The sequence below is a fragment of the Periplaneta americana genome, chromosome 8 (genome assembly GCF_040183065.1).
Source record: "Periplaneta americana isolate PAMFEO1 chromosome 8, P.americana_PAMFEO1_priV1, whole genome shotgun sequence".
NCBI classification, from domain to species: Eukaryota; Metazoa; Arthropoda; class Insecta; order Blattodea; family Blattidae; genus Periplaneta; species Periplaneta americana.
In genome coordinates, this window is record NC_091124.1 from 187671811 (window position 1) to 187692031 (window position 20221).

Consider the following 20221-nt stretch of genomic DNA (forward strand, 5'->3'; position numbering starts at 1 on the left):
TTTTTACACGATCATATTTTAAATCTCAAGAGATACGGAACTTGATTTATACGTCCTAAATCAATTTTGATCGAAATTACATTTGCTGTGAAAATGTAACAATGTGAAAATAAAGCAACCCACTTTGAAACTCGAAGCTGCCCATGCTTGATCTGCTGTTACATTTCGTAATGCACTATGACTAGTCATTTCCAATTGGCTAATCTGTGATGTCGGAGTGCATTTCCCCTCTCTGAGCAGAGCTGGTAGAGCATGTGAGAGAGGGTAATGTTGTGTCTCCGCTATTTAAACATTTTCATCCCCTTACTTTGCTCTTTTACCTGCGCTTCCCCTCCTAAGACGCTCGAGAGCAGAGACATGTGACGTCACAGAGCTAGCATAGAAATGTATGATGTAAATGAACAAGTTATGGAGCAGTTATCACAATTTGAGAGCATGGCTTATTCCCTATGGGCAAGCAGTCCAAAAATAATTGACTTTTTTATAGGTAAAATAGTCACATGGGAAGAACAGGGTAAATCAATTTCGTAAAATTTTCTGGACTGCAGTTAGAAATGTAAATTATCAGCCAGTTTTGGCTCTAATCAGCTAAGATTTCCTACAAATAACCTTATATTCTTCAAGAACATGTGTTATAAATTTGAGTAGCCCTATGATAGACTCAAAGACGGCATAGCTCTAAAATTATAAATTTGTCTTGTGAAAATTTTGCTAAATTGATTTAACTCGTTTTGCCCATATAGTCTTCAAATACGATTTCAGTTGTTATTAAATATCATTTCATTTATAAGTTTTTCTTACTTATGTGTTTTTTTCCCAAAACATTCCCCCCCTTCCCATAAAAACGTATAAATGAAATCTGTATTAAGTTTTTGAAAACTGAGAAACTAACCTTCTTCTTCTTCTTCTTCTTCTTCTGGTTCTTCATACTCTTGGTTTTCTGTATGTCTCTGTCTAGTGCGAGCCATTGTTGCATCATCATCATCACCCTGAAAAAAATTAGAACACATCATTATGTTAATCACTCAGGTATGATGTATTCATTCAACTGCTCCATTAAAATTACAGCGCTGTGATTTAGAAATATTAGAAGATCATATTCTTATGGATTCATTTTAGGAAAAGAAAGGTGTTTAAGAACTTGGTGTACTTAAAGAAATGAAACAGTACTAATTACTCTGGAAGGAATGCTTTGGGCGAATCATTATCTTTCAGGAAATGCTGACTAATGCAAGAAATCAAATGTCACAATATTAGTTATAAAATATTTTAAGTGAATGATTTACGTGAACTTCTATTTACATCTCGTGCATTAGACATGACTGCATTAGACATGATATGATAACTATAGTCTAAAGATCTATCCAAAAAAATCCAAAACTTTGCAGTGTCTAGCAAGTGGTACATTCTAGCAATAACTTTCATGAGCTGCTATATTATGTACCGTAATTTCCTGCAACTATGGTCCACGATACAGTCATTCAAATTTTGCACTCTAAAACATAGTACCTCATTTATCCATATTTTTGCTATACTGAATTTGAAGTTAAGTCACTGCAGCTATCTATGACTGGTCTACGATACTTCTACAATGATCTTTGAATGGTTGTATCGTGGACTACAGTTGTGAGAAATTACAGTACATATCTTTTTTTGTTTTTACACCAAGCCATTGTAGTGGGTGCAGATTTAACTTATAGTGACTTTTCTGCTATTTAAAAATGTCTGATGTAGGGTAGTGCGTGAATGCGATTTTTTTTTTTTTTGGCAGGTACTTGACTGTTCGTCATTCACCCATATGAAGCCAGTTGTGTAAACCATTTACAGAGGGAATCATTGTCCAGAGTGTCCTACGCTACATCAGTGATGATGGAGACTTGTTAGCATGCACAAAAGGAACTGGAGCTCCCAGAGAAAACTTCTACATCACCTCGAACACGGGTTTGACCAACACAAGTTATAAATCAGTGCGTACACTGGGGATCGAACCCAGGTCCAGCACTCTAGCCACTAGATCACCACGGTGGTGACTAAGTGTTTAGTGCTGCATCAGATGTATCAGTCTACAAATGTGGATAGAAGACAACCCATGGTTAGGACGACCTTCCTTGTTAAATAGCTGACGAGATGTCGAAATCTAAATTCAAATTAGAGAGACCAACAAAGCAATTATTTAGTCACAGCCAGGACACTCTCTCAGGTTGGCATCTCAAAAATGTTTTTTCTGCGATTTTAACAAAAAATTTGAAAATGTATTATGTTGCAACAAAATATGAGTCATATATTTTGAATAATAACAGTAGCAGAACTGTGCTATGCTGACGTCAGTCAACAATTTCTTATTGAAGGGGTTGTTTACAAGGACAAGTTCAATGACATCCTAAGAAACATACTTCATGTTTGTTCTGTTTTTCCAATTAACTCTTTACATGAATCACGATTTTCTTCAAATTTAAACTTCGAAAACTCATGATAGCATTAATAAGTTTATTCGAAACTATTAATAACTGTGGCCGCCATTTTGTTACTGATATAGTACATTAAGAAGTCTCAAATGTCTGGTCAGTAGCTAAGTAAGGGGGTAGATAGATATTTATTTTTTTATTTAACCGATATTAATCATATTATTATGTACGGAATTTTTGTTTTCAACGCATACAGATCTGTGTTAAATATTATATTAATGGCTCCTGCTTCATGAAAGATTCCACCAAAGCTAGTAAATCAAGAGTAGCCAAGTAGTTCCCTTTATTACATGAACACTGACTTTCCTGATGACCTCTGAATGGTAATTCCTGAATACTTCAATGACAAGCAACGTCTACTAATCTGCTGACAATTTTCCTACTTTTTTTAAACCATTTCATTGTGTTTAATGGCCTCTGAAGTGGCATGGTCGATAAGGCACCACCCTAACATATGAAATTTCTCGGCGCACTTTATATGACTCCCAGATGCTGCGTGTTCTTTAGCTTTTTTTTTCGAAATTGTTTATGGTGTTTACACCTGTTCTGCGCCAAGAATCTTACCCATCAATGCCAAACATCAAACAATAAAAACACATTAGCTTTTGTTCACGACCTTTACCAGTTCCACACAACCACTGATATTTATTATACTAGCTTTTCTGAAATTTTCGAACAAATTTTCCGTTGTCTTGCGATAACGTTAGGTCTGCCGTTTCTCTAACGTTTTTCTTGTTACCTTTTATTCTAACAACAAGGAGGAAATATCATTGTTAAGTAAATGCACAACTGAATCGAAGTCAGGACTGTTAAATTCAGAAGTCATTAGCCTATATCCTGAATGAACACACAGATTGCCACACGAGAAAACAAGAATTACACTTTATATTTTATCAGTAATTATTCACTATGCCTATATAAAGCAAAATTATCACTTAGGGCTATCACTTTTTTTGTAACACATTAGCATACCCTATTAGCCACCTTGCTCTCATTTTTCACACTGTACTCGTACTTTGAAACTTTCTAAATAAGAAACTGTTTGTTTCCGTTATAATACCGTAACTAATATTGGCGGGCAAGAAAAGGCATGTACAGTACTTGAGGGGTCTGATCCTATCATTTCAGACCTTCTGGTGAGTAATAATTATATTTTTCCCGGCCAAAGATCAAAAATACTTTTGGAATAGATCTTGTATATCAGAATATTGCAAGAATTTCATATACAAATTTGGGCTCTATCATTAACATATAATCTTTCAAGCATATGAAAAATGTTAGTAGCTACAACCCACATCATCAGTGAAGAACTTCCTGGATCCTATTTCTATAGCAGTATAAAAATAAATTTCTGAGGTGTGCATCTATACACTAAAATTCATTATCCCTAATAACTTGTAAAGAACATGTGGAAATAATTTGTATGAAGCCGTTTGATTTAGAGACAGGGCCCTAAACATATGACAAAGGATTCCACATTTATTTTTCTTCTGAAGCCATTTAAAGGATTTTATCATCATCTTTAAAATGAAATGCTCTGGACTGAGATTGAACACACAGGACTCAGATTCAATGGCAAGCGCGTTGGCCATTCAGTCACCACAGATGATAAAGAAGTCAAATGTGAGAGATTACATAATTAAATATTACCGGTACTCATTGCCCCTAATTTAGACAACTGTGAAGTTTATCAGTGTGATAATATGTAATGTCAACATTTACAACTCTCAATGAAATTAATTTATACTGTACTTTTTCCATGTACAAAACTGTTTGTGTCTTACCCCTTCATCTTCGTCAGAACTTTCATGCTCTTCTCCTATTCCAGCATTCTTAATTTTCCTCGTAAAGTCAGGGTCCACTTCATCTTCCAATTTCATTTCAGTTTCGTCATCTTCATTCTTAAAGGACTTTTCTGCTGTTTCAGCTGCACTTTCAATTCTAAAATAATAATAATAATAATAATAATAATAATAATAATAATAATAATAATAATACAGTTATTTCCTTATTTATTTATTCATTATTAATATTAATGTGTTAGTCATCAGCGGTTGGCCAATGATAATCCAGCACAACTGAGACGATAATAATGCAATAATACAGAATAAATTGAAAACAATATTTACAATGATGACAATAATAAAAAATTTTATACATTGGATTAATATTATATTATTAATTAATAGATACAAGTAAAACAATGGCAAATAAAAAATGAGTCGCTAATTAATTATATATTGTAGCATAAAAATACCAGAAAAATTACAATAAAAAATTGAAGACAATTGTTTACAAGAATAAATAAAAGATTATGTAATTGTCAGGAACAAAATAAGTCCATGCAGTGAAAGGATCAAATTCGCAGCCATGCATGTTGGTATTTTTAATGCATCTGGAGACTTGTGAAAGAAATTTTGAGTTTCTATTATAGAAAAGTTTGTGAGCTCTCATATCTTTTGCAGAATACGTAAGATAACGTTTTTTAAGGAGTTACAGGATATATCACCTTTGAGGACCTTGCAGAATAGATAATCGAGCTCATGGCATCTAGCATATAGGCTTCGACAATTAAGGTAAACGCATATTATCTCGTAGCTATACCCAGAATTAATGGGCAGAAATCTGAATCAACATAAGGATATGAATTTCCTTTGGATGAATAATAATAATAATAATAATAATAATAATAATAATAATAATAATAATAACAGTAATAATAATAACAACAAGTGTACATATAATACTTATGGTTGGGTGCATCAACATCGGTTAAGAATTAACAGTCCTTAGCTTCTGACTCAATGCTCGCTAGGCCGCATATACATGGGCGCGCAACAGCAGTACAGTGGCGCTGCATGTAATGCGCGGAGTAAATTGTGCAAGTGTTGCACATGATACAAACCACCTGAGTAGGACGCACAAGCCTCGAACACATTTCTAGTTTCATTCTACTCGCATGATGGACGACCATGGAAAACGAGAAAGCTTTGCTAACTGCTATTTGCACTTTGGTAACATAGCATACATTTTCCCGGCCACTTACTCACTCGTAATGAGTGCACCTCTGTACACAGTGCGTTGGACATTGTGCCACTGTCACATATTCCGTGACACAGTACATGAGGGCAGGCCACCAAAGGAAAACTGGGAGGAAGAACTTAAATTGAGGGGATTCAATCTGACACCGGAACTGGAATCCGGTGTGGCCCAGTGGATAAAGTGTCAGCACATAGAGCTGAAAACTCGAGTTCAAGTCCCGATGCCAGAGAGAATTTTTCTCTGTTCCGCCCATCCTTCATCACGTGGTAATGCAGAATTCCTGCAGGAAATATCACATGTACTTCGGTACATCATAGTAATATTTATTTTATAAGATTAACAGCTGACATGACAGCTCTAATTTACTTCTTAAATATTGCATACTTCAATCCATCATCAGAAATGATGATACAGTGTACATTCACCAGTCCACTAGTAAGTAGTGACTCATGCCAAATGCAGAAAAGTCTGAAGCAGGAAATAAAAGATCTAAGTGAACGAGTATAAAAATAAATTAAATTAGTGCTTACAATGTAGCTTTTATTTTCAATATTTTCTTCATGGCATAGAAGATCTCCTTCAGAAACTTTTTCTCGACATGCTTCAGAATTTCTGCTGGTTTCACAGAAAATTTGGACTTGTATACTTCACGTGGAAGAAACTGCATATGTATCATATATACTTGGTTCCTGAAATAAGAAAATGAACAAATTACAATACTTTATTCATTCTCTTGACACTTCAGTTTCAGAAATTTAGTCAAATTAATTCACCAGTAGCAGGTGTAAGAACTGGGGTTTTCATGCATGATGGGCACTGCCTCATTTTATTTTCTTTTGCTGCTGTAATGATTCTAGGTCAATGATTCTCTAAGAAATGAAAAGATCACGGGGACCAACATTCTGGTCTATTCCTCCTTACCTCAAACCACTGAATTTTTATTTAAGAGTCATTCCACATCAAATCGCAAACTGACAAAGTATGACCTTTTCATAAATGGGCGAATTTTTTTTATGAATTCCAGGCATCAAATAAAGAGATCCATATTGTTTATTTCCACAGTTATTTATTATTTGTGTAGTTATGACTATCTGAAACTATGCGAAGTATGTGTGCACTGTAATAAGATCGCTTAGTACTATTGAGTCTATATATAGTTGAGATTTTGGGTTCAGTGCATTTGAAATATTAAATGCAATACTTTTTACTACTTTACACAATTTGGCCTAATTTTTAAATTATTTTTCTTTCAAATTAAAATGATTACATTAAATAGCATAGTTAAAAAAAAATACAAACCTATTCCCTGATGTATTATCTGTAACTAGAGCATCAAAAGTGTGGGATATGCATACAAACATTTGCAACAATTTATTTTCTGGATGCAGCACGCGCTCGCAATACACCACTATGGAATTATTTTCATACATGTGTATGCGAAAAGACTGGCCACAGAAAATTTTACGAAATTAAGTTGCATATAATAACTGTCTGCACCTCTACAAAGTAGATCATGGCTTCTTAGCTTGGAAAACATTCACCTCATTGACGGCAGCCATGAAAGCCTACATTCGAAGACAAATGATTAATACCTTCAGAAACAGTAAACATCCTATCTGAAGTTATTTTATTATTGCCAACTCAGCTAGAGGGGAGCCTGCTTTTTAATATATTGCATAAATTATAATTATATCCACTGGAAGGCTTTCTATCTGAATGTTAATTTAATACCATGTACGCCATTTAACCACTTTAAGAAAAAGTATGCATGGTTAGACTATTTATTAGTGTTTTATAAATGTGTTTAAATAATATTTTTCACCATGTTCAAATGTTTGTTTGTTAGTAAACTATCACCTGAAGATGACTTGAAGGTAAGTCGAAAATATTCGTGACTTATATTAATATTGTATCCTGATGTAACAGAATTCATTTCTGCCATCTTAACATGATAAGTGATTGAGTGAAAATAAAAACTGATTTATATGATATTATTCATTATGCTGCCGAAACTCAGGTTAGATAAACGGATCAAACAATTCTCCCAAGATGGAATGAACAAGTTTGGAGATAATATTATAATTCTGTGCAGTTTCTGCAATAAGCAAGTTGTGCGCGAAGCTACTATTTCTATTTTCCCTCACATACTAATAAAACTGTAAACAGTACCTGGTGCCATATTGAGCTGTTTATTCAAGTATAGATGATCACAGAACTCAAGAGTTTTCCTTTTTCACCCAAGAATTTAATTATTTTACTCAAGAATTTTTACCTTTGTCACTCAAGAAATTTAAGGGATTTTATTCAAGAAATTTGAGGTCCATAGTTATGATTAAGAATGTGACGTCACATCATAGTCTGTCTTTCTTGTTAGACACAACTGCAACCGTGGTTTGCGTTGTACAAGTTCACAGCTGCGTAACGCTTTGTTATGAAAAGAAGAACGGTATTGGACATGAATTATAGTGAATGTGATGTAACTAAAGCAACGATGGACTTGCATAGCAGTATGATGTCACACGCATTGCCAATGTCCATGTTCAGAAGTATGTTGCTTGGAAACCATTAATCGTAGAAAGGTCTAGTTTGCTTCATTGCATGTTGTTTATAATATATCATACCAGAATGTGATTTTGAGTTCAGTACTCCTTTAAGACTTTTCTCTCAATGACAAAATCCTATTTTTGAAAAAAAAACATCATATTAAAACTCCTAAGAAAATCCCAAACACTTATATTTACATAGTCCATGTAAAATTCAAACATCTGGAGCAAGAATAAAAATGGGACATAGAGTAATAGAATTATCCCGTTTAAAATGACTTCACATTACAGATGCTCAAAGAAATGCAACATCAGCATTTATGAAACACAGTTCAACCAAATCTTAATCATCTGAAAGCTCTGAATACACAGAAGCTTGGAACTAAAGCCAAGTAGTAATTTAATAAGAACCAGTGCCAGATTTCTAACGGAAAACAGTAAGTTTCGAACCTGTATTTATAGACTTGAGAGAGTTTTATCAGATGATGATTACTGAGAGTCTATCTTATACCTTGAGAATAAGTATAATCATAAATTGGTGACGAAGTTTACAACGATTACAGACTAACGAGAATACCAAAATAAAATATTAATCAATGTTTCTAACGTATTTGCTGATACCTCTAAAAACGTGATCATACATTTGTACATAGTATTTTATAAACATTGCGTACTTGGTGAAAGAAAGTACTATGCAAAAAAATTGAAAACAGCTTTAATTTTCACATACAGTAATTTGTTCAGCATAAATGTTATATACATTTTCACTCCTTACCTTTCAGGAAAAAGTTCAATTTTGTCCTTTACATCAATGTACTGCAATACGTCAGACATTGTAACTCTACACAATTTCAATTTCAAATTATTTGCTTTTTTCTCTAGTTTACGTATGTCAGGAAGGAACGGTATGTCCATATTTGGAGTCTTCATATTATGTGATGCTGTCATCAGCAACTCTCGCAATCGAGGTATACCCAATGTCACATTCATCTCACCACGACCAGCAAAGTGAAATGTGTTCAGAGTCATTTGAGTGGATGGCTCTCCGATGGACTGAAATAGAAAAACCATGTGTATTTGTAGACTCCTTATGCAGAAAGATTGTATATTTAAAATAACTTACTTACAAATGGCTTTTAGAGAACCCACAGGTTCACTGCCGCCCTCAAATAAGACCGCCATCGGTCCCTATCTTGAGCAAGATTAATCCGATCTCTACCATCATATCTCATCTCCCTCAAATCCATTTTTAATGCTATCCTTCCATCTACGTCTTGGCCTCCCCAAAGGTCTTTTTCCCTCCAGCCTCACAACTAACACTCTATATGCATTTCTGGATTCGCCCATACGTTCTACATGTCCTGTCCATCTCAAATGTCTGGATTTAATGTTCCTAATTATGTCAGGTGAAGAATACAATGCGTGCAGTTCTGTGTTATGTAACTTTCTCCATTCTCCTGTAACTTATCCCTCTTAGCCCCAAATATTTTCCTAAACACCTTATTCTCGAACACTCTTAACCTCTGCTCCTCTCTCGAAATGAGAGTTCAAGTTTCACAACCATATGGAACGACTGTAATATAACTGTTTTATAAATTCTAACTTTCAGTATTTTTTTAAAGTAGGCTGGACAACAAAATCTTCTTAACAGAATAATAGCACGCATTTCCTATATTTATTCTGCGTTTAACTTCCTCTCAAGTGTAATTTATAAATAATAATAATAATAATAATAATAATAATAATAATAATAATAATTTATTTACTAATATTTATTGTGCTGTACAACAGCCTGGAGCCAACAACAGTTTAACACAAGATAAAAGTTAGCACAAGATTTACAATGCACAAGGAATTACATAAACAGTGCATAAAAATAATTATTAAAATTAGAGACAAATAAAATAACCAATAATGACAAAATTAATAGATAACTGCAAAATACATGATACAGAATAGCTCAAAAACAACACAAACGAATGAAACTGAAATGAGTGTGATTTTGATGTGTATACTCAATATAAAAATAACCAAACAGCAAGCTATACATTAAACGGATCCGAATTAATGCAATATAAATTGGCAGCTTTCATGAATCTGACAACTGGAGAGATTTCGGCTTATAGGTATAAAAAATTTTTTGAAATCTTAAACCATTCGAAGGGACCCGAAGGTAGATATTGCTTATGAAGGATTCACAATCAATATCACCCTTTACAGCCTTACAAAAGAATAAGTAGTCAAATTCAAGATGTCTAACATAAAGGCTAGAAAAGTTAAAATATTTACAAGTACGCTCATAATTGAAAATAGATGAATTTGATAAAAACCTGAAAGCAAGTAGGGACATAAATTTTCTTTGAATGATTTCCAATTTAACCAAATCAGTAGAAGTAGTAGAATTCCAGAAACAGATGCGTATTCGAGTTTAGATCTGATTAATGTATAGTATAAAATTACAATAGTAGCTGGAGTAGAAAAAGAATAAGTTATAGACCTTATAAGTCCGAGCATTCTAATGGAATGATTATAAATATATTGGACATGATTATGAAAATGCAATTTGGTATCGAGTATAACTCCCAGGTCTCTAATACAGTCTTTCCTTATTATGTTGATATTATTAAGAGTATAATTGAGGACCGTTTTTGCAGAACTTGCTAACTGCAAAATTTGCAAAATTGAGATTTTGATGGATTTGTTAACATAAGGCAGGCCTCTACATGATGTTCAAAGCATCTTAGTAAAATTGGGTTATTTCTTTCATTGTAGCATGTCAAAGTGTGATCGTTTTTTCAAAACTTTCTTTCTGCTATAAGTGAGACATACAGCAAAACTTGCTTACTATAGTGTTTTGTCTCTCCTGTAAAATTTAATTTTTTTCAGTTAGCAAGTTTTGCAAAAACGGTCCTCAATTATTAAATTTGAGAGAAGTGGTTTTTCTAGAGAAGGAAATGACTAAAATTTTCGATTCATTAATTTTCATTCCATACCAGCAGACCACAGCTCAACTGCGTTTATATCATTTTGCAAAGTTATACAGTCTGCCAGACTATTAATTTTGCGAAATATTTTCAGGTCATTGGCAAATAAAAGGCAGTTAGAACTTAGTCTAGTACTGATATCATCTATAAATAATAGAGACCTCAAAGTGGAACTCTGTGGAAGTCCGCATAAACTAATATATGGATCAGAGTAAGAATTTCGAAGTCTAACACAGGATTGTCTATCTTTTAAAAAATTTTCAAACCAGTTCAGGTAGTTAGGGGTAGGATCAAAAGAGTTTAATTTACTCAGTAACATATTACGGAAAACAACACCAAATGCTTTGCTAAAGTCAAAATATATGGAATCAATTTGACCCTGAGTTTCAAATATAGGCATAGCAAAATTGAGATATGATACTAAATTAGTAGTCGTAGATTTCCCGTTTGTAAAACCATGTTGGGCCGAATTCATTTTGTTTTTCACGTAATAAGAAATATGTCTTTTATTTATTTTTTTTTATTTTTTTTTCAAAAATTTTGAGAAGTTATCAAGAATGGAAATAGGTCTATAATTACTTACAATAGCTTTATTACCATTCTTAAATATGGAAATAACAGATGCTTCCTTCCAAAGAGAAGGATATTTCCCTGTTTTCAAACTCAAATTGAAAATGTAGGTTAAAACAGGTAAGCCTATAAGAATTTCAGAGCATCCTTTAATAATAAAATTAGGGATGCCATCCATACCCATAGATTTATTAGGTTTGACATTTTTTATGGCCTTTCTGACATTCTCACTAGAGATTACAGATAGGGGTAAAAAGCCATTAATGTTAGAATAACAACTGAGAAAATTGGAGTTATGACTGATCTGAAATGATTTAAATTGACTAGCAAATGCATTTGCAATGACTCTTTGATCAGCGATGTGAACCCCATTAATAATAAATTCATTAGGAATGTTTTTCGATTTCTGAAAAGATTCTACATATTTCCAAAATTTATTAGGCTCTTTTTTAAATTGTCATCAATGGATTGTAACCATTTACATTTATCAGAATTAATCAAAGCCTTGACTTGTTTTCTACAGTAAGAGAAAATTTGATAGTGGTGATCAGATTTATATTTTTTTAGATTTCTATGTGCTTTGTTCTTTTTCTTAATGAGTTGATGTAGACTGTTTGAAAACCATTCAGGATAGTGCGACTTTTTCACAAAGGTGACAGGGACAGCTTTAGATATAGCATCATTTACAATTTTAGTCAGAGAATTAGTAGCAACATTGACATCGGTAGTAAGATATACCGTATACAATCCCAATCAAAATTGTGGAGAGTGGATAAATACAGTGATAATCACCTTGAGAATAATTTAATGGGTGATGAACATCTTCCAAAACTAGTGAATGATTAGAAAGATTAACTGAACAGTTACAGACATTTGTAAAAACAAGATCAAGAAGAGTTTTACTATTTCTCATAAGATTAATTGGTTTAGTCCAAGAAGACAAGAAAAGGAATACTGGTATAAATCCTGAGACTTAATTTTAGCATAATAATGACTATCATTAAGAATTCAACTTGATGACCAATCCATGCCAGGAGCACTGAAATCCCCGAGGATAACAATTCTAAAGCTGTGGGTATCAAGATTGTTTTCTATAAAATTTAGAGAAGACTTTACATGAATAATTTCGAGGGAAAAATTGTTCCGGAGCCGGGTATCGAACCCGGGACCTTTGGTTTAACGTACCAACGCTCTACCACTGAGCTACTCGGGAACTCTAACCGACACCGATCCAATTTTTCCCTCTATATCCACAGACCTCAAAGTGGGCTGACAACCGTCAAGCAACCAACTTCGAGTGCACACTAACTCCGTGTGACTTAAATTGTGGTTTTCTGTTAACGAACAGTGACGTGTATTATGCAAATCAAGATTTCAGGTATAACTCCCTGTAAAGTTGATTTGAATAATTTCGAGGGAAAAATTGTTCCAGAGCCGGGTATCGAACCCGGGAACCAAAGGTCCCGGGTTCGATACCCGGCTCCGGAACAATTTTTTCCTCGAAATTATTCAAATCAACTTTACAGGGAGTTATACTTGAAATCTTGATTTGCAAGACTTTACATGTTTATGATCTGTATCGGGTGTGAGATAATGATTTCCAATTAGCAGATTACAACCATCAGGCATTTTAATTTCAATCCAAACGCATTCATTAACGAATTCTAAATCATATCTTCGACGTATAAAAGGTATCCATTAAGACACCCCCACCTTTTACTTTGTTGGTAGCTTCAAATAATCTATCAGCACGAAACACAGTATAATTATTATGAAACAAATTTGTATTAACAACAGAATCGGAAAACCATGTTTCAGTGAGACAGATAATGATATCATTATTACTCACTATATTTTGGAAAATTTAATCACTTTTCATATTAAGTCCAGAAACATTTTGATAAAAAAATCTCATGATGACTATATATATATATATAATGATATACTAATATGATATGCATAAGTAATCACTATGTGATTCAAGATGATGCTCATCCAGTCAGATTCCGGCCACTTAGTCACTCGTAATGAGTGCGCCTCTGTACATAGTACATTGGACATTTTGCCACTGTCACATTTTCTGTCATACAGTACATGAGGGTACGCCACCAAAAGGAAAACTGAGAGGTAGAACTTAAATTGAGGGGATTCGATCTGGCACTGAAACTGGAATCTGGTGTGGCTTAGTGGATAAAGCATCAGCACATAGGGCTCAAAACCCGGGATTAAAATTGTATAAATCACTAGCCTCTCTGACTATCCTATATGGAAGTGAAACTTGAAGAAGAAAGACATCAGTAGATTAAGAGCTGCAGAAATGAGATATACAGTACGCACCGAACAGCTGGATATACTCTACATGCAGCCATTAGAAGAAAAACTTTTCAATTACAGGGAAAGATGGCTCCAACATGTGTCATGAATGCCACCAACTCGGATACCTAATGTTGCATTGTATTACACTACCATCCACGAGGAAGACGTCGAATTGGCCATCCACAAAACAACGCTTACAGTCTATACAGACAGTTCAGCGGCTTCTAAGCGTCACCATGGCAACTGCCCAAACTAGCCAATCAGAGACCATGACAACAGGCCAACATTGCCAACTGTTTCGCAGCGAGTACGTGTTTTGTTTGGAAGTGATGAATCTTCATTACTGTGTTACAGCAAGTATTAGTGTTCTGTCGTGGCTATTGTTTTCGTAGATATTTTGTTGTTGATGAAGGTAGAGTTAGTTTGAATTTAGTTTTAAATTTAATTTAGCTGTGAGTGTATTTGTAACATGACTTATAGTGTCAGTGTGTTTCACTTATACAATGTTGCAAGACATCACTCCTGCAGTTAGCGGCACAAAACGAACCACGGGGTCAGAGGGAGAAAGGAATGCTACAAGGGACAGCAAGTGGTCTAGAAATAACGGAAAAAGTGCTCCTCTTACAAGTCAGGCGAGAGAAATGGTTTGTAATGTGCAAGACTATTTCGAGAAAGAAGAGACAATGGCGGGCCTCTTATCCTGTACAACAGGTGGTAAATAGTACTGCAGAGGCTCTCAAAATAGGAAAGAACACCATCGTTACAATAGGAAAGGAAAGATTAAATTGAATGAGCAAGAGGATGGACCTTCCCGACTGGAAACCCTGGGAAAGAAAATGAAAGTGGAAAAGCGGATAACAAATTAAAGGCATGGTCACACATCGCTACTTTTGCAGCGCAACTTTTGTACTGCAGCTGCAATAGTTGTGTCTCATGTTCACACGTAAGCCAAAAGTAGCGTGCTGCACACTACTTTTCGTGCTGCACAACCCGAGTGCTGCAAAAGTTGCAACTGGAGGTTGCGAGTCTGTTCACACACAAGGCGCTACTTTTGCAGCCGCAGTCATGCTGCAGGTTTCCATCTCTGTGTTGACTTCTCAATATACATTTTGTGGTTATGTTCGCATTATTAAGAAACTCATGCGAAAGCTTACTTATCTATTATTTGCTTTTCTGTCCTAACTAGTATTCAGAAAGTGGCATTATTTTTACTATAAAGCTTTTAAAAACGCCTATATACTTAAATGATAACCAATAGTATATTCACGTAATCAATGTTGGCAACCCTCCTGTTTGGAACAACGCTATGGAAAGTTTAAAAAATGAATTATATCGTCAGCAATTATGCTCAGACTGTGTTGTGTATTTAATAGCTGTTACAAATAATTTATTTTCATCACATTTAACATTAAAATATATTAAAACAATAAAAGTATCATTGGCACATTTGGGTGGTAACACTGGTTGCAACCGCAGCAAAAGTTTCAACAAAACCGATATCAAAAATGCTGCGGCTGCAACCCTGAGAACCCTGTTCACACGCCGATACTTTAAAGCTGCACGCAGCATGGAAAAGTAGCGGGCAGCAGGTTCGGCAGCCGCTACTTTTCAGGTTGCACCATTTTTCACACGTCACAGTACAAGAGTTGCGCAGTTTTTTGTACTGCATCGCTGCAAACGTAGCGACGTGTGACCGTACCTTTAGATGTCTTTCAGGAGAATGCAATATGGTGGCATGTATATTTATATTACCGACGGGAGGGGCAACCTAAATTACAAAAGCTGCAAATTTTGCTTCGAGATGCGGATGTTTTTCATGGCAGTGTTTCTTCCCTGCACACTGTCTTAAAGAATTTAGGTTTCAAGTATAAAAAAATCAATGGTCGTAAGGTATTAGTGGAGAGAACTTATCGCTTACACACACATATACCATAATCACATTCATTCATATGTTTATTATTATTATTGTTATTATTATTATTATTATTATTATTATTATTATATTAGTCTGGTCAAAGACTACCGTATGATACAAATTTATGAGTTTATGATTTCATGTCAGCTGCTTAGTTCCGACACGGCAGACAGGAGGCGCAAAGAGCCGCACTGACTACAGCACAACTTCACAACGTCGCTCCCTTTCTGCATGTGCAAGCGAGAACTGTCAATACCTTTCTAGTTTGTATAGACTGTAGATCCTGTCTAGCTGAGAGCAAAATAGGTCAACTTATGGCCCAAATTTGTGTTCGGTGAATGATGATGAATGCTATATTATTATACAAGAAACAACTTACTTGAGCAGCCAGAAGTCCGACGGGTTCCCCTGGATGTACGTGAGAAAGCATGGATTTCACAGACATCAGATGCCGGAACTCAGATTTCCTACAACTGTGCCTTTCTTTCAAATATTCATCCATGAGACTGTCTAGCTTCTCTGTTATAGCACCGAAGTCACGGTCTCCTTGGAACTCTGCACTCACAGGATCAGCACATCTCAGCGCCTTGTAGTTATACCTGAGATTGAAACACAACAAGCTTCAATTCCATTTCAACCCTTACAGCAGACAAAAATCATATTTGCGTAGGCCATGTTTGGAAACACGCATAATTGTATAATCTAATATTACCGTATATATTCGCGTAATAGACGCACTTTGTTCCATAATTTTTGGATTAAAAATCCAGGGTGCGTATTATATGAAAGGAAAAATTCTGAGTAACTACCTGACAGCCCACGTGATAATCACAGCAGATTTCGACATCAGACATTTCAGTAATATTGAAAATGATTGATTTTACAGGCCCAGAACAAAATTCAAGTGGCCCAAATTTTGTTTCTGGGTCTGTATGGCTTGGAGAGCACCGACATATCGAATGCTTACGAGCAATAACAATGTGAAGTGCGTAACGTACGAAATTAATAACAAATGTAGCACAGTATAACCAGCGAATAGGGATTATAAAGAATGGACACTGAGCGAATTTTCCTGTGTTTTGTTTCTCTGTGCGCCAGCGGCTAGTTCCACTTTCAAGCGCAAGAGGTCAGTGTAATTGAGCATACGCTAAGATAATAATTGAGTATAGAGTTGAGAACACAGGATCCAAAAATCGCCTACCTCATTGCATAATCCAGTAACGCTTTGCTTCAAATAAATTCAAGTTAACAGCTTTTCCTTATTTCTCAGTGACAAACTAGTTGTAATAATAATATTTTATACATTATACATTATATTATAAAATAATATAATACATTATAAAATTAAGTATCGAATTCGTTTAATATTTGTATATAATATAATATAGGTATATGGTTTTACTTCTCCTAAGAGTTTTGTTTTTCCATTTTCAGTGCTATCAAATCATTACATATTTTAATTGTTGTTGGGGTCAACGTCTCAACTCTCATTATAAAGGAACTCTAGAGTCTAGACATTACAGTTAATGAAGGATTTATTATTCTATGGATCCAATTTATTTTATTTGAGTACATAATGTACCTAGATGTATTAATTATGTGTGTTATATTTCCACTGTGTTGACTGCTAGCTGGTGTGATGTCAGTGCCAACTCTAGGGAGAAAGCAGAATCTGACACTTAGCTGGCTGAAGGTCATTGAAATCAGTCCGGCTATATCAAAGGTACCGACACGAAGTGTCCATTCTTTATAATCCCTATTTGCTGGTATAACCTAAAACTGAATACAAATAAAGCAGAAACTAGGTATAAAATGTAATGCGGATTTATTTTCCCTACATATTACTGTAAAAAATTGGGATGCATACATTATGCAACAGGATCTATTACATGAGTAAATATGGTATTTGCAACTGCTAAATAGATAGAAAACAATGAGAACATTTTTAGAAACTAGTTCAAGCAAATAGCTACTCGTACTTTGCGTGCAAATGCATGAACATACATACTCTGCATGTCTAGCCTACTGATGGTCATTTCAAATTGTCCTTCTTACTACCAGAAGTCCCCCAGAAATAAGGGTGACGAACAGTCACTTGACGAAAACATTAATTGATTCAAAAACCATGCTAACTTGATATACTGCTAAAATTCTGGACAAACAATTAGAATAACGAAATAAGTTGCAGAAAATTTTCAATTCGTACTGATTTTATCTACCACCTACCGCTCCCACTTCAACAAAATCTGTTGGTAGGCAGCAAGTGGTCGAATGCCAATACATGGACAAGTCCATACACACTTCCCTATGCAGGGTGGTACCACTCCACATCACTGCACACTACTGGCACTGGTCTGCATTTCCCTATTGCCATTGGATGTGCATTCATATTAAAGCACTCTACTCCACATCTCAAATTTGTAAAAATCACTTCCGAATACATAATAAACCTTACAGGACTGAAAGAAAGTTACATTTTAAATGGTTCACAATACTCACGTCTCAATTGTGTCAGTATCGCTCTCCCTCCAAAGCTTGCACATAGTTTCAGCAAATCTTGGTCTTCCTGTTTCCTTGTTCAACTTCCTTCCTTTGTATACTTTATGATCTTTCATATCAGCAGAAAACAATAAAAATGGACTAATTCTATGTTTTTGGAAAGGATTTCCATTCTTTTTCTTCCATTTACGAATCTGAAAAAAAAGAAAGCGGCACAAAGTGAAGAAAAAAATCATGAGAGAGTAAAAGAAAATCAGAGGAGTAATGACTGATGAATATAAAATATTAGTCCATGCTACTTTTATAGGAATAATCAAAATCAATTTTCTCTACAAGATGGCCTTGTAACAACCTATACCCAGGCCACTGCAACATTGCACTTGGCAGTTTAGTGCTACGCTGGTGACGAGAGACGTGACCTTGCCACAGTGACCCTCACTACACAACAGCTGACTTAAATCATGCGGAGTTTGCTACTTTGCTCCGTTAAATTAAATGGTAATTATTATGTGACTCATTCTTTATTACTGTTATCTTGGAGACACCTGAAGTTTTTTTTATGTCCACTGTATTAAATTATCTGCACAAATGGAGGGTTGCCCATACATATAGACAAATTCCATCTCCTGCTCATAAAATTGAAGAATCATGTGCACCATTCTGACACCTGACTATTTACGCATGGATTCCCACTACGTGCGTTACCATTTTTTGAACACCTTTTTTCTTTGCAACATTTCACACCAGTGCTACAAATTATTTATTACTTTAGAACACTAACTAACAAATTACACACATGATAGTAACACTATGTAACATAAGCAAATCGACAACACAGCAGTGCTCCATGTGGCAACATGAGCAGCTGATAGAAAATGCTACGTTCTGATTGGTTCAGAAGGCTACTGCATAGCATTCAGTTTTTTCATAGGAAGGATTTCCAACCCAACTGTACCATGTGTGTTCATCAGATTTGTTGACATCAATCTTGTATACGCTGACGAAGTATTTCAACAGTGGGAATGGGTTCTGAGTACACAATTTCTTTCAGACAGTTCCACAAATAAAATTCCAGAAATGTGTTCAATGAACTATATCCTAACAAATGGATAGGACGCGCAGGACCCACTTGATGGCCTGTGCGTTCCCCAGACTTAAACCCACTGAATTTTCATTTGAAAGAGTGTGGCATTCTACACAACGACTGTATGCTTGCATTCAAGCCACAGGGAGTCATTCTGGGCATTTCTTGTAATGTTACGCCTATCATTGCTGCAACAGAACTGTACTGATAACTTGGAAATGCGGTACAAATGGCCACTATTCATATAGCACTTTTCACTGTTTTAGTGTGTCCTCCCCCCTGGTGACGTGCGTCCCACATATTAAGACTCACCCTATATATGTAAGCAGAAGAGAGTCTTGATTTTTGCCAAAGAATCACATGATAGAGTGGATGTCCAGTAATTAATTTCCATCCCTTTTAATTGTGATAAAAATAGATGCCAACCCCAACACATACTGGACTGCTTACAATAAAAAAAGTACAGAATCTTCTCAAAATAAATAATGGACTAAAAATGTCGAAGCTTATGAATCTGATCCCATAGACTACAGTGTAACAAGAGCAACAACAGCAGTAGCAGCAACATTTCTTTCACACTCAAATGTCTCATAGCTACAAATAAGATTATAAATGTATTTAAGTTTGCCAATTTATTTAAGTATCGTGCCTCTTGCTTCTTCTGAGATATTTTGCAAAGTGCTATATTACAAATAAAATTATTGCTAAATCAGGATAAAACCGTTTCAAATAATCACAGATTTTAATGCTCTCAAAACTAACTTCAACATCTTAGAAAACATATCTTTTCCAGTTTATTTCTA

The 20221-nt window shown here is 34.9% G+C and overlaps 1 protein-coding gene across 11 annotated transcripts in view; it reads right to left on the bottom strand.

Moving 5' to 3' along the window:
• LOC138705289 (DNA-directed RNA polymerase I subunit RPA1-like) overlaps positions 1 to 20221 on the bottom strand; it is a 191616-nt gene that overhangs the window by 25176 nt on the left and 146219 nt on the right. For 10 of the 11 annotated variants that reach the window (XM_069834147.1, XM_069834140.1, XM_069834137.1 and 7 more), the window contains 6 exons: positions 18335 to 18528; positions 16215 to 16434; positions 8826 to 9103; positions 6038 to 6196; positions 4250 to 4406; positions 893 to 989 (listed from right to left, as the gene is read on the bottom strand). In XM_069834147.1, the coding sequence (XP_069690248.1) occupies positions 893 to 989; positions 4250 to 4406; positions 6038 to 6196; positions 8826 to 9103; positions 16215 to 16434; positions 18335 to 18528 (1105 nt within the window). The remainder of the gene's footprint in view (positions 1 to 892; positions 990 to 4249; positions 4407 to 6037; positions 6197 to 8825; positions 9104 to 16214; positions 16435 to 18334; positions 18529 to 20221) is intronic. The other variant, XM_069834148.1, reaches the window with a different exon arrangement.